Raw genomic sequence first — 15,319 nt, forward strand, 5'->3', positions numbered from 1 at the left:
AGTATCAGAAATTTTGGTAAGAATTGTTTGATGGCAGGAAAGATCACCTTTTCTTTATCCAAGTAAAAAAGCCACAATTTATATTTGTTTGCTCCGTAAGGCAGTAATCCGTCACTGCAGCAGAATCATACAATGCGAACACAGAGCAAAATAAAAATGGTGGAATAATTTCCATGTTCAAGATCCCCGAATTATAAAGTAAAGGGCTACAAGGAATCTATGAGCAGTGTTAACCACTCAAAACATCTGATGGCGCTATACAGAGGAAATCCATGTGCTGACGCCTTCAGGGATTCAATCGCGAAGACCCAACTGGGGACAACTCTTCATTTGTAATGCCCAGGCCTCTCTGAACTCAACACTCCCAAGCCTGGGGCTGTCTATATGGCCACCATAGCTAGAGATACTCATAGATGCTATTGTAGATAAGAGAAGGGGGCTCTGAAAGGCAATCTACCTCAATTAACTCTGGATTTTTTAATACAGAAGTTAAAACTGTGTAAGGCTCTGTTCACACCTTGCATTTTTTGCTGTGTTTTTTTTAAGGCTTCTTTCACACTTGCGTTGTGTGACGTGCGTCGCAATGCGTCATTTGGGGGAAAAAAACGCATCCTGCAAAGTTGCCCGCAGGATGCGTTTTTTCTCCATAGACTTGCAATAGCGACGCATTGCGACGTATGACCACACGTTGCGTCCGTCGTGCAACGGATGCGTCGTGTTTTGGCGGACCGTCGGCACAAAAACGTTACATCTAGCTTTTTGTTTGTGCGTCGTGTCCGCCATTTTTGACCGCGCATGCGCGGCCGAAACTCCGCCCCCTCCTCCCGGACATTATAATGGGGCAGCGGATGCGTTGAAAAACTGCATCCGCTGCCCCCGTTGTTCATTTATTTCACAGCGTGCGCCGGTACGTCGGCCCGACGCAAGTGTGAAAGAAGCCTTATCCAAATCAAAAGCAGCTTTTTAAAATACCAGCAAAAGCTGTGAGATTTCAGAAATCTCATGCACACACTTTGTGTTTTTTTCCTGACTGAATTGGAAAACTGCTGATTTTATGAAAACTGCAGCATGTCACTACTTGCGTTTTTTTCACCCATAGAAAATAATGAGTGAGCGCTTAAAAGCAGCAAAAGCGTAGGCATCAGTTCTTGCCGCATTTTTAGTGTAAAAAAGCAGGTACAGAAGGATGTGAAACCCATTTATTTTTGTGATTTTTCTCAAGTTTAAACCAAAATGTCTCACCTGAGTATGGCAGATAGGATTAGCACAGTTTAATTATATGTATGCAAATAAACATTCCTTGACCAACTCAATGGCCGACCAATGTGTGAAAGTAAAGAATGACTGACCAATGTGTGAAAAAAGAATACCTGACCAACTCAATGGCCAACCAATGTGTAAAGGTTAAGAATGACTGAACAGTGTGTGAAATTGAACAATACTTGACCAAGTCAATAGCCCACCAGTGTGTGAAAGTAAAGAACGACTGACCAATGTGTGAAAAAAGAACAATTCCTGACCAACTCAATAGTCGACTAATGTGTAAAAGTTAAGAATGACTGACCAATGTGTGAATGTAAACCATGCCATCTGTGTGCTGTCCGTTTTTTACTCAATATGTCATAGAAGCTTGACTTGTTTTTTTTGCCAGCAAATCGAAAGGATGGCACATAGGTAATAAAAATGGACATATTAACCATAAATGGATGAAAGCAAGATCGAGCACACTGATGAAAATGAAAGTTTTTTTCTGATATGCAAAAAAAAAAGTAATCGTCTTTATCTGAATGACGTGTAATAGAATTGTTTTATTCTCCATCTTCATTTCTAACAATACGTTTTCCTCCTAGAATTAAGTTCAGAGAACCTGCGCATTTGCTTCAAGATCATCAACGCTTACATGTTCTTTGTTTCCTCGGAGTTCCTGCAGGTACGATGTTTCCGTTGCCCTGTAACCCGGTTTGTTTGCCTTTTTGTGCTCGATCTACGTTGCCCAAATAGTAGCGGTAATGGTTTTACTAAACCTTCATGCTCTTACTGAGAGACAAGTTGAAAGCATATAAAAATGACACTGGGAGCTTGCCGAATAAAATAGAGGCTACGGGTGAGCGATGTAAACACAGTTTTCTTATAATTTTCAAATGATTCGCCAACACACATAACGCTTGTCGCCGTGTTGCAATGATTGATGAACGCTTATGTTTTGGCATTTGACATTTTTACAATTCCGTCTGTGCCAGAAGGGGCAAAACACAGCAGAGAATTATTATGTCTGATATCGCTCATAAAATTCACAATGCTCTTTAAATATCCATTCCTTCTCGTGCAGCGTATTTATTGGTGCCATTAGTTTTTTATGCTGTTTTGCACTTTGCTTTGTTGTGTTAAGAAATAGAAGCATTAAAGGGGAACAAAAACCCATAGTGAAGTATAAAATCTACGACGAGTAATAAATGAGATTTCTTGGTCGTCAGAGCAGCAAGTGCAAAATTGAATCTGAGCTTCACACTGCTGTCTGGAAACACTATGCAGCTCATCCTAACCACGTTCATGTTTTCTTTTCACATGTATGATGAAATACTCATGTTGGATAAAGTAATCTGTAGTCATCAGTTAATTAAGCTACTGATGGAGCAGAGCCCTATATATCCATTTTCCACTTGGACATCCGTTGTTATCTGATTATATACCCATATTTCTTGTTCAAAGACAAGTCCAGCCATACTTTTATATGGCCAGTTCATCCCTCTGTTACCCAGAAATCAGTGTATGACTTGAGAGGTTTTTTTTTTAAGATCTGCAGCCTCTGTCACTCCAGCTCTATTCCTCACCCAGCTCGTTTGCCTGGGATAAGGCTGTCAGTCAAGCAGGAGGAGGCGGCGCTGGACAGGTTATAGAGCTGGAGTGACAGATGCTCCAGATCTACAAATAGCTCTTCAGCCTCATTTACATAATTTCTCAGTTATGGAGAAACAGCCTAGCCATGTAAAGGTAGTGTTGGACTTGTCTTTGACAGAGCTATATGCACATATAAACACTTTAGGTTGTGAAATGCTGCTGGCAGATTCCCTTTAAAGCTTAGGCTAAAGGGAGACCTGTATCAAACACCAAAAATTCTCTTGGATTGCAGTTAGTTCATACTAAATTGGAAAGCTCGGGACCCTAAAAGAAGTTTCCGTGTAGCCCCAGCCTAAATTTCTTTGTAATTAGAGCAAATCTATATTTTTTTATGAGTTTTGTTTTTAGATCGTTAATATCAAAAGTTCACTGATTAAACTTGTATTTAAAGGGTTATTCTCAAGTTGTCTCTTGAGCAGCTAGTAACTCTGCAGTCTACTAATTTCCTGGTATCCGTTGGGGCGTGCACTCCTCCTTGAGTGACAGTTCTATTGAGTAGCAGAGTTGTAGTATTATGAGAACTATAAGGCTGCCGTCACACTATCAGTATTTGGTCAGTATTTTACATCAGTATTTGTAAGCCAAAACCAGGAGTGGGTGATAAATACAGAAGTGGTGCATATGTTTCTATTATACTTTTCCTCTAATTGTTCCACTCCTGGTTTTGGCTTACAAATACTGAGGTAAAATACTGACCAAATACTGATAGTGTGACGGCAGCCTAAAGCTAAGCACAAGTTCAGCTGTCAGTGGTTTGTTCTGGAGTATATATTCACATCATTGTATTTATATGTAGCGTTAACAGGGATTTGAACAAACACACAGTTCTGGACTGTGAAAGCCGTGTTGCTGGGTGACAAGGATGGGTTTGTTTGTGAAGTTATGGTGGGGGTGCGAGAGGAATTGTTATTTTACAGGACCGATAACAGCAGCATGTCAGGATCTGAGAAGGATGGGGAGAGACATGGCTGGGATGTTAGGAGTTGACTCCTCTCCTGGAATGTAACTGCTGCGTTCACCCGGCCATAGTCTGGACAGGCACTAGTGACTGAGATCCATGGAAATCAGCTATACACTTTGAAAAATAAAAGCTGTAATTGAAATAGAATGACAGCAAGTAGAAAAAAATCAAGTCAACTTCAAACTTGCTTATTTTCATGCTGTCAAACTAACTAAAGCATTTTAACAACTTGAGAATACCCCTTTAATAGCTTTATTACATCTGAATAAATAGTAATCTACAAACCCATTCATCTGTTCTCTTTTGTGTTGCCATTATGTAGGGTTATGAAGGTTTGCTGCTTCTCATCCCCCACAGAGGCATTGCATACATATTAACACTTTTGTAAATATGCTGTACATCTTTTTTTTAATAACGATGCATTGTAAAGTGTTAGGAATATGTTTATAGCTGAACCCAACCATTATCCAAGAGTACACTGTCTTACCCTGCCACATTGCTTGCCCCTAATAGCGCAAAAATTGGCTTGAAAATGATAATAAAATATAATTAAGATTTAATTAAAATGTTTGATCATCAGTCATTTTTCCTATTGCTACTTTTGTGCATTTACAATTATAATAAATGAGACATTGATAAGGAAATAAATGCAGATATATACAGGCACAAAGCAAAATAAAACTAATGTATGTAAAAAAAAATTACTGCATACTCAATGATTTAATAAAGTGCTTTATTAATATGATCTCATCTGTCAGCGGGGCTGCTGTTTTCTTTTTCATATCACAGGAATGAATAATAATCTGAAGATTATTGAGGTTGTTTCTTGGACATGAAAAATTAAAGAAATTGTAAAATTGGATGATAACGGTACACCTTTTTTTTATTGCAGATATATGGAGCCAGCCTCTGCCAGTCTTTTCTGGAAATCTTAAAAGATATAACCGTTGAGGGTCAAGTGCAAGTTCTGAAGGTAATCTTATGTGTCATTCAATCCTTCTTTGGATCATACCTTCATTCTTTCCCCAGTTTTGAGTTGTTCACAGGGCATCCCAATGTAGAAGTCCCCAACAATTAATAGTGAGGGAACCTGGAAGCAATTGGTTAAAGAGTTAAGCCACATATACATGAAAGATAGCTGTCGACTGAACGATTGATTTACCGCCATCTCTCGCTATATCCCCCGTACACAGGAGCTCTTGACAGAGTTCTCCTGTGTTCTCTTAGGCTAGTGTCAAGGTAAAAATATACGTCTTTATACACCCCGACACTAGGTTTACATTGCGCTAGGGGAGTCCGTCTAACGGACACGTTTTTAAGTACTGAAAACGCAATATAACGCACATACTAACGCGCCCATAGACTTGCATTGTGTGACACATGCCAAAATTGATATGCGTTTGTCACATAACGTTTGTTTCTGACGTACCTTGGAACGCGGCTTGCAGCGTTTTTGGGTCCGGCCAAGTTAACGCAATACTAACAGAAGCGTTCATTCTGCCATAGAAGGCTATGGCAAATGCAGTCAGACGCAAATCATGAAAAATTTCCAAATAGAACCACACGTTTTAATAGCGCTTGAGGGTGGTCCATGTGGTCATGTGACAGGAAATCTGATGATGTATCTCATCCTTCACATGTGAGAGCAGAACATCAAAGGTCTCAATGGACATCCGTAGATAACGTTGGAATTTGAAGGGATGATCCCGAAGCTGAACATACAGGGTGTGAAAGGCACTATATGTATTCCGTAAGAAATTCACTTCGTGGATCCAATATCTCCTTTGCGAACTACGCTTTCTCTGCCGAAGTCGCAACCGCATCAAGCGAAATCTAATGAGCTCAGACACAAACATCTTGCTAGCAGAAGTTCACTAAAAAAAGGTTTCAAAATGGAGAATGAGTCTGCACCCACACCCGACGCTGACAAAAGGAAAAAAAAAAAGAACAACTTTATTGACAGTAACAAACACAGACAAACGGATACTTCGGTAATGGACATCCAAATGAAAAAACGCAATCACATGTGTTAACGCAAGCATTACCGTGACGACGATTTTACACAAATTTTGGCTCCTTTTCTGTACATGCGTTTAACGGATCCGTTTAACGCCATGTATTTGACGCAATGTGAACTTAGCCTTAGAGAGCTGCTGCTTCTCTGACAGTGGCTTTTCTCCTGGAGAACAAAAGTATTGTGTCTGAAATCAGATGTTTCAGATTCTTCTTCCCCCTGACATCACCTGTTGGGGGAGAGTGAAGAGGATCCAATACACATTAGACGGCCTGTGGATCCCGCTCTTGTAGGCAGGTTTGCCCAGCATTAGTCTAATGTGTATGAGGACCTTTGTTCCTATCTTGTAAATTTATATCATAGTCACTGACCATGTGATATATACAGTGGGGCAAAAAAGTATTTAGTCAGTCAGCAATAGTGCAAGTTCCACCACTTAAAAAGATGAGAGGCGTCTGTAATTTACATCATAGGTAGACCTCAACTATGGGAGACAAACTGAGAAAAAAAAATCCAGAAAATCACATTGTCTGTTTTTTTAACATTTTATTTGCATATTATGGTGGAAAATAAGTATTTGGTCAGAAAAAAAATTTCATCTCAATACTTTGTAATATATCCTTTGTTGGCAATGACAGAGGTCAAACTTTTTCTGTAAGTCTTCACAAGGTTGCCACACACTGTTGTTGGTATGTTGGCCCATTCCTCCATGCAGATCTCCTCTAGAGCAGTGATGTTTTTGGCTTTTCGCTTGGCAACACGGACTTTCAACTCCCTCAAAAGGTTTTCTATAGGGTTGAGATCTGGAGACTGGCTAGGCCACTCCAGGACCTTGAAATGCTTCTTACGAAGCCACTCCTTCGTTGCCCGGGCGGTGTGCTTTGGATCATTGTCACGTTGAAAGACCCAGCCACGTTTCATCTTCAATGCCCTTGCTGATGGAAGGAGGTTTGCACTCAAAATCTCACGATACATGGCCCCATTCATTCTTTCATGTACCCGGATCAGTCGTCCTGGCCCCTTTGCAGAGAAACAGCCCCAAAGCATGATGTTTCCACCACCATGCTTTACAGTAGGTATGGTGTTTGATGGATGCAACTCAGTATTCTTTTTCCTCCAAACACGACAAGTTGTGTTTCTACCAAACAGTTCCAGTTTGGTTTCATCAGACCATAGGACATTCTTCCAAAACTCCTCTGGATCATCCAAATGCTCTCTAGCAAACTTCAGACGGGCCCGGACATGTACTGGCTTAAGCAGTGGGACACGTCTGGCACTGCAGGATCTGAGTCCATGGTGGCGTAGTGTGTTACTTATGGTAGGCCTTGTTACATTGGTCCCAGCTCCCGCGTGGTTCTGGGATTTTTGCTCACCGTTCTTGTGATCATTCTGACCCCACAGGGTGGGATTTTGCGTGGAGCCCCAGATCGAGGGAGATTATCAGTGGTCTTGTATGTCTTCCATTTTCTAATTATTGCTCCCACTGTTGATTTCTTCACTCCAAGCTGGTTGGCTATTGCAGATTCAGTCTTCCCAGCCTGGTGCAGGGCTACAATTTTGTTTCTGGTGTCCTTTGACAGCTCTTTGGTCTTCACCATAGAGTTTGGAGTCAGACTGTTTGAGGGTGTGCACAGGTGTCTTTTTATACTGATAACAAGTTTAAACAGGTGCCATTACTACAGGTAATGAGTGGAGGAAAGAGGAGACTCTTAAAGAAGAAGTTACAGGTCTGTGAGAGCCAGAAATCTTGATTGTTTGTTTCTGACCAAATACTTATTTTCCACCATAATATGCAAATAAATTGTTAAAAAAACAGACAATGTGATTTTCTGGATTTTTTTTCTCAGTTTGTCTCCCATAGTTGAGGTCTACCTATGATGTAAATTACAGACGCCTCTCATCTTTTTAAGTGGTGGAACTTGCACTATTGCTGACTGACTAAATACTTTTTTGCCCCACTGTATATCATATTTTTTGGACTATAAGACACACTTTTTAGCAAGAAAAAATCTTGCTAAAAAGTGAATGTGCCTTGCAGTCCGGAGGCAGCTTCTGTGATCCAGAAGAGCGCTGATACTGTGTCCTACCTGGTCACTGAGAGACATGCTCTTTGGTCCCTGCCCCTAGTCCTGTGATTGGTGCAAGAGACAATGAAGGACCTTTCTGGTAATGTGTTGATATATACAGTGGCATGTAAAAGTTTGGACACCCCTGGTCAAAATTACTGTCCTTGTGAACAGTTAAACAAGTTAAAGATGAAATGATCTCTAAAAGGGCTAAAGTTAAAGATGACTCATTTCATTTATATTGTAGGGAGAAATAAAAACGATATATTGTCATTTTTTGAATTTTAAAAATTATAATAAGGAAGTTTGGGCACCCTTGCAGATTTGTGCGCTCAGATAACTTTGACCAAGGTTTAGGATCTTAATTAGCCTGTTAGGGTTGTGGCTTATTCACTGACATCATTAGGAAAGGTCAGGTGATACAAGTTTCCCAGCTTTATAAAAACCTAGCCTCCTCTAACCTTGTGCCAAAAATTAGCAGCCATGGTTTATTTTAATCAGCTGCCTAGCACTCTGAAAATGGTGTAAGCCCACAATGCAGGAGAAAGCTATAAGAAGATAGCAAAGCATTTTCAAATTGCCCTTTCCCCAGTTACAAATGTAATTAAGAAATGGCAGGTAAGAGGAACAGTGGAAGTCAAGCTAAGGTCCAAGACCAAACAAAATTTGAGTGAGTGCTGCTTGTAGGATTGCTATAGAGAGGCAAATCAGAACCCTCACTTAACTGCAAAACACTGTCAGAAACATTTAAACTCTGGAGTTGAGGTACATTGTTCTACTGTTCAGACACCTGCACAATTATGGCCGTCATAGAAGAGTCATAAGAAGAAAACCTCTCCTGTGTCCTCACCATAAAATTCAGCTTCAGAAGTATGCAAAAGAACATCTAACATAGTAACATAGTAACATAGTTAGTTAGGCCGAAAAAAGACATTTGTCCATCCAGTTCAGCCTATATTCCATCATAATAAATACCCAGATCTACGTCCTTCTACAGAACCTAATAATTGTATGATACAATATTGTTCTGCTCCAGGAAGACATCCAGGCCTCTCTTGAACCCCTCGACTGAGTTCGCCATCACCACCTCCTCAGGCAAGCAATTCCAGATTCTCACTGCCCTAACAGTAAAGAATCCTCTTCTATGTTGGTGGAAAAACCTTCTCTCCTCCAGACGCAAAGAATGCCCCCTTGTGCCCGTCACCTTCCTTGGTATAAACAGATCCTCAGCGAGATATTTGTATTGTCCCCTTATATACTTATACATGGTTATTAGATCGCCCCTCAGTCGTCTTTTTTCTAGACTAAATAATCCTAATTTCGCTAATCTATCTGGGTATTGTAGTTCTCCCATCCCCTTTATTAATTTTGTTGCCCTCCTTTGTACTCTCTCTAGTTCCATTATATCCTTCCTGAGCACCGGTGCCCAAAACTGGACACAGTACTCCATGTGCGGTCTAACTAGGGATTTGTACAGAGGCAGTATAATGCTCTCATCATGTGTATCCAGACCTCTTTTAATGCACCCCATGATCCTGTTTGCCTTGGCAGCTGCTGCCTGGCACTGGCTGCTCCAGGTAAGTTTATCATTAACTAGGATCCCCAAGTCCTTCTCCCTGTCAGATTTACCCAGTGGTTTCCCGTTCAGTGTGTAATGGTGATATTGATTCCCTCTTCCCATGTGTATAACCTTACATTTATCATTGTTAAACCTCATCTGCCACCTTTCAGCCCAAGTTTCCAACTTATCCAGATCCATCTGTAGCAGAATACTATCTTCTCTTGTATTAACTGCTTTACATAGTTTTGTATCATCTGCAAATATCGATATTTTACTGTGTAAACCTTCTACCAGATCATTAATGAATATGTTGAAGAGAACAGGTCCCAATACTGACCCCTGCGGTACCCCACTGGTCACAGCGACCCAGTTAGAGACTATACCATTTATAACCACCCTCTGCTTTCTATCACTAAGCCAGTTACTAACCCATTTACACACATTTTCCCCCAGACCAAGCATTCTCATTTTGTGTAGCAACCTCTTGTGCGGCACGATATCAAACGCTTTGGAAAAATCGAGATATACCACGTCCAATGACTCACCGTGGTCCAGTCTATAGCTTACCTCTTCATAAAAACTGATTAGATTGGTTTGACAGGAGCGATTTCTCATAAACCCATGCTGATATGGAGTTAAACAGTTATTCTCATTGAGATAATCCAGAATAACATCCCTCAGAAACCCTTCAAATATTTTACCAACAATAGAGGTTAGACTTACTGGCCTATAATTTCCAGGTTCACTTTTAGAGCCCTTTTTGAATATTGGCACCACATTTGCTATGCGCCAGTCCTGCGGAACAGACCCTGTCGCTATAGAGTCACTAAAAATAAGAAATAATGGTTTATCTATTACATTACTTAGTTCTCTTAGTACTCGTGGGTGTATGCCATCCGGACCCGGAGATTTATCTATTTTAATCTTATTTAGCCGGTTTCGCACCTCTTCTTGGGTTAGATTGGTGACCCTTAATATATGGTTTTCATTGTTTCTTGGGATTTCACCTAGCATTTCATTTTCCACCGTGAATACCGTGGAGAAGAAGGTGTTTAATATGTTAGCTTTTTCCTCGTCATCTACAACCATTCTTTCCTCACTATTTTTTAAGGGGCCTACATTTTCAGTTTTTATTCTTTTACTATTGATATAGTTGAAGAACAGTTTGGGATTAGTTTTACTCTCCTTAGCAATGTGCTTCTCTGTTTCCTTTTTGGCAGCTTTAAATAGTTTTTTAGATAAAGTATTTTTCTCCCTATAGTTTTTTAGAGCTTCAATGGTGCCATCCTGCTTTAGTAGTGCAAATGCTTTCTTTTTACTGTTAATTGCCTGTCTAAACAAAGCCTGCATTATGGAAACAAGTCCTGTAAACCAACGAGGGTAAAACAAAACTCTTTGGCCACAATGATCAAAGGTATGCATGTAGAAAAAAGGGCACAGGATTCAATTAAATTTCAACAATTTCTTGATGTAAACATAACACCATATTTAAAAAAGCTGAAGTTTAATAGATGATGGTTTCTACAAATGGATAATGATCTTATACATGTGTATGTAAATATAAAACATATAGATCCTTCTATAGAAATCCATATTTAGGATCAAAAAGTGTTTCTAGACCACAATATTAAAACAATAAATTTATTAATTCAACAAATGTAGACCATACAAAAATAGAATACATTGGTGCCTGAGACCAAACAAAAAGAGAGGCCAGCATAGTATAAGGGGGCAAAAAAGTTACTATAGAATTTCTTCACTATATTCAAATGGTCTTTTAGGTGATATTGAAGTGCATATGTACTCAAAGAAAGTATTACATATTATCAGTCAAAAGGAATAATCCAGTATTTACAAAATACTATCTGTGTTATTGGTTGGATCAGAACATATCCACAGCTCCCAAGCACATGCTAAGGGCACGGTTATGCCAACAATAGAAAACACATAGTCCCTACAGCTGTGGTGTTCCTTCACATACACACAAGTGACAATTCACCTATCAATCCACATACTACCTAGGAAGGTCTCCACCAAACAATTCACTGTCAAGTGGCAGGCTGGTCCTCCGAACCCCAACGCGCGTTTCGCGGTTGCTTCTTCACGCCCCCAGAACAAACATGGACAGCCCCTTTTACTGAATGTGCTGTGAAGCTATATGTGAATAAAACACACAGTGCAGAGAAACACTAATAATAATATATTTCATCTCTATTCTACCCTAGTGCATTAAAATTTGTGATAATGACCCCTCCACTTCCTTACACAGCTAGGGAAGTTTTAATTACAACGAAACATTTTTTTCTTATTTTCTGCTCTCTAAACCTGGGGTGCATCTTATTGTCCCAAAAATTGTCCCAAAAATGCAGCATGTTGGTAATGGGGCATCGTTATGTCACTGGAGAGGTGGCACACGTGTGTCTCTTTCCATTTATTTGTCTTAACATGCTGAGTAATTTACTTAACTCTCCTACAAATCATTTAATTAATATAGATGTGCATCCCAGCAGTGGGACCCCAGTCTATTATTTATCTTTTATCCCCTGGAAGAGATTGGACAGACCCTTTAATTTCCCTGTTGTAACACAGTAAATATATTCAGCTGAAATCAATGCATTTCCCATGTAATGAATGGACTGGAGCTCCACATTGATGAATGCTCTGTGCTGGTGGTATCCACTCTGTCTTACTAGATGAAGTCTAAAACAGTTCCCTATGTGATTATTGAGAATTCCCCAATACAGCATTTCAAAATATCTCTATATTTTTCCTGGACCATACTCACCTTTTGCATGGAGCCTGACTGACACCTGCAGCTTGTACTGAGCAGTGTGAGATCTCAGCAGCAGGGAGGGCTGAGACTAAAGGTACCGTCACACTAGACGATATCGCTAGCGATCCGTGACGTTGCAGCGTCCTCGCTAGCGATATCGTCCAGTGTGACAGGCAGCAGCGATCAGGCCCCTGCTGTGCTGTTGCTGGTCGGGGAAGAAAGTCCAGAACTTTATTTGGTCGCTGGACTCCCCGTAGACATCGCTGAAGCGGCGTGTGTGACACCGATTCAGCGATGTCTTCACTGGTAACCAGGGTAAACATCAGGTAACTAAGCGCAGGGCCGCACTTAGTAACCCGATGTTTACCCTGGTTACCATCCTAAAAGTAAAAAAAAACAAACACTACATACTTACCTACAGCCGTCTGTCCTCCAGCGCTGTGCTCTGCACTCCTCCTGTACTGGCTGTGAGCGTCGGTCAGCCAGAAAGCAGAGCGGTGACGTCACCGCTCTGCTTTCCGGCCGCTGTACTCACACAGACAGTACAGGAGGAGTGCAGAGCACAGCGCTGGAGGACAGACGGCTGTAGGTAAGTATGTAGTGTTTGTTTTTTTTTACTTTTAGGATGGTAACCAGGGTAAACATCGGGTTACTAAGCGCGGCCCTGCGCTTAGTTACCCGATGTTTACCCTGGTTACCGGCATTGTTGGTCGCTGGAGAGCGGTCTGTGTGACAGCTCTCCAGCGACCAAACAGCGACGCTGCAGCGATCCGGATCGTTGTCGGTATCGCTGCAGCGTCGCTAAGTGTGACGGTACCTTTAGGAACTGTTATTCTCACTATGTGGCCAGAGTTTCTATTAATGTTTCGTAAAGGATTGCACTCTCATTCTGACATGGATTTTCAAAGTGACTAATCCAGCCTCACCAGGTCTAGGAGTTCTGTTTAATAATGTATGCGGTTTGTATACTAAAATCTGGTGAAAGGTCCTCTTTCATGTTCAGTTCTTACCAGATCCCATTATTTCACACTGTTTGATTTCAGAGAATATGCCTGTCATCTGATGTTTGAAATATTAGCCTGTTTCTTAAAGTGTAAAAAAAGTGACATTTTATTTAGCCAGTTTTTTATAGATTTGTCATCTTGTTAATAACTGTTAAAACTGGTGCAGATTCTGGGACCCTACTGAGTTTAAGGTTGGACTTATGACAAGCTAGGTCGTCAAGTTTTTAAATGAAGGTCTTTATTATTAAGGGAAAAAGCAATCCAAAACTACAGTACCCTGCAAGAAAAAGTGATTGACCCCTAAACCTAATAACTGGTTGGGCCACCCTTAGCAGCAACAACTGCAATCAACTGTTTGCAATAACTGGCAATGAGTCTTTTACAATGATCTGGAGGAATTGTGGCCCACTCATCTTTGCAGAATTGTTGTGATTCAGCCACATTGGAGGGTTTCCGAGCATGAACCACCGGCGTCAGCACTCGGCGCACCAGTGCAAGTGCCGGGGCCCTAGCGAGACGGGGGGCCAATTCACGGTACAGTACACTGAGGCTCCGGGGGGCCGATGAAGGCAGGGCCGGCATTAGTGGCAGGCAGCTTCCTAGGGCACCCTCTCCCCCAGGGGCCCTCAGCTAGCGTCACATCATGCAGCCGCTTATGAGGCCCCTGTGAGGCAGGGGGGCCCGCCAGCCACCAGCGCCGACTTCCCTGCCGCCGCCGCATTGAACTATACCGACGTCTGCCGTTACAGTTCAAAGCAATGATAGAGCAGAGAACGTCAGCTGACGCTCCCTCTCCCATCATTCCCTGCTCTGCCTCTGAAGTCATCGCGCACTCACTGTGTGCCAGGCAGTGCAGCCGCTGAGACAGGGGCAGGGAGCAGCGCGGGCGCGAGTTGAGTGCGGTGTTTTTTTTTTTTTTTTTACTATAACAGTAAGTACTGGACTGTGGGGCCATTTTCGGAGGGGGGGGGGGGATGCGAGCTCTGCTATATACTACATGGCTGTGCTATATACTACATGGCTGTGCTATATACTATGTAGGCTGTTATATACTACGTGGCTATGCTATATACTATGTGGGCTGTGTTATATACTACGTGGGCTGTGCTATATACTACGTGGGCTGTTATATACTACGTGGCTATGCTATATACTACGTGGGCTGTGTTATATACTATGTGGGCTGTGCTATATACTACGTGGCTGTGCTATATAGTACGTTGTTGTGCTATATGATACCCATTTTGCACTGTTACAAATGTTCTACGTTAATACTGTCTAATGTTTACTTTACTTTAAAAAATTGTCATATTCAATGTATGCAGTTTTTTCTTTGCAGCAAGTTCAGCTAACAATAAAATGGCAACTGAGGAAGAGGGAGTAGGTCACAAAAATCGGCATATAAGGAATTGACTTATATAAAGCCTCTCTGCTATATGGTATTGTAGAATTCACAATAGCTATCACTCATGTAAGAAGTGAAATCTGGCATTGTACTATACCTATATTTCTCTGCTGTATCTATGCATCATGAATCGTGGTATGTGTTAAGGGGGGGGGGGCACTGAGACTCTTGCCCAGGGCCCTCAAAAACCCGGAGCCGGCCCTGAGGTCATGCCACATCATCTTAATCGGATTAAGGTGAGGACTGTGACCAGTCCACTCCAAAGTTTTAATTTTGTTTTTAAGTCATTAAGAGGTGGAGTTGCTGCTGTGTTTTGGATCATTGTCCTGCTGCTTAACCCAAGAACGCGTCAGCTTGAGATCACGAACATATGGCCAGACATTCTCTTTCAGGATTTTTTTTGGTAGACTGCAAAATTCATGGTTTCTTCTGCCACATCAAGTCTTCCAGGTCTTGAAGCAGCAAAACGGCCCCAGACCATCACACTATCACCGCCATATTTTACTGTTGGCATGATGTTCCTTTTCTGAAATGCTGTGTTATTTTTACACTAGATGTAATGGGACATATACCTTTCAAAAAGTTAAACTTTTGTCTCGTCCGTCCATTGAGCATTCTCCCAAAAGTCTTGAGGATC

At 41.3% G+C, this 15,319-nt stretch overlaps 1 protein-coding gene across 3 annotated transcripts in view; it reads left to right on the plus strand.

Annotated features, from left to right (window-relative positions):
• Positions 1-15,319, plus strand: part of IPO11 (importin 11) — a 628,234-nt gene that overhangs the window by 302,717 nt on the left and 310,198 nt on the right. For all 3 annotated transcript variants that reach the window (XM_069749262.1, XM_069749270.1, XM_069749278.1), the window contains exons 23-24: positions 1,851-1,930; positions 4,752-4,832. In XM_069749262.1, the coding sequence (XP_069605363.1) occupies positions 1,851-1,930; positions 4,752-4,832 (161 nt within the window). The remainder of the gene's footprint in view (positions 1-1,850; positions 1,931-4,751; positions 4,833-15,319) is intronic.

The sequence above is a fragment of the Ranitomeya imitator genome, chromosome 1 (assembly GCF_032444005.1).
Source record: "Ranitomeya imitator isolate aRanImi1 chromosome 1, aRanImi1.pri, whole genome shotgun sequence".
Lineage (NCBI taxonomy): Eukaryota > Metazoa > Chordata > Amphibia > Anura > Dendrobatidae > Ranitomeya > Ranitomeya imitator.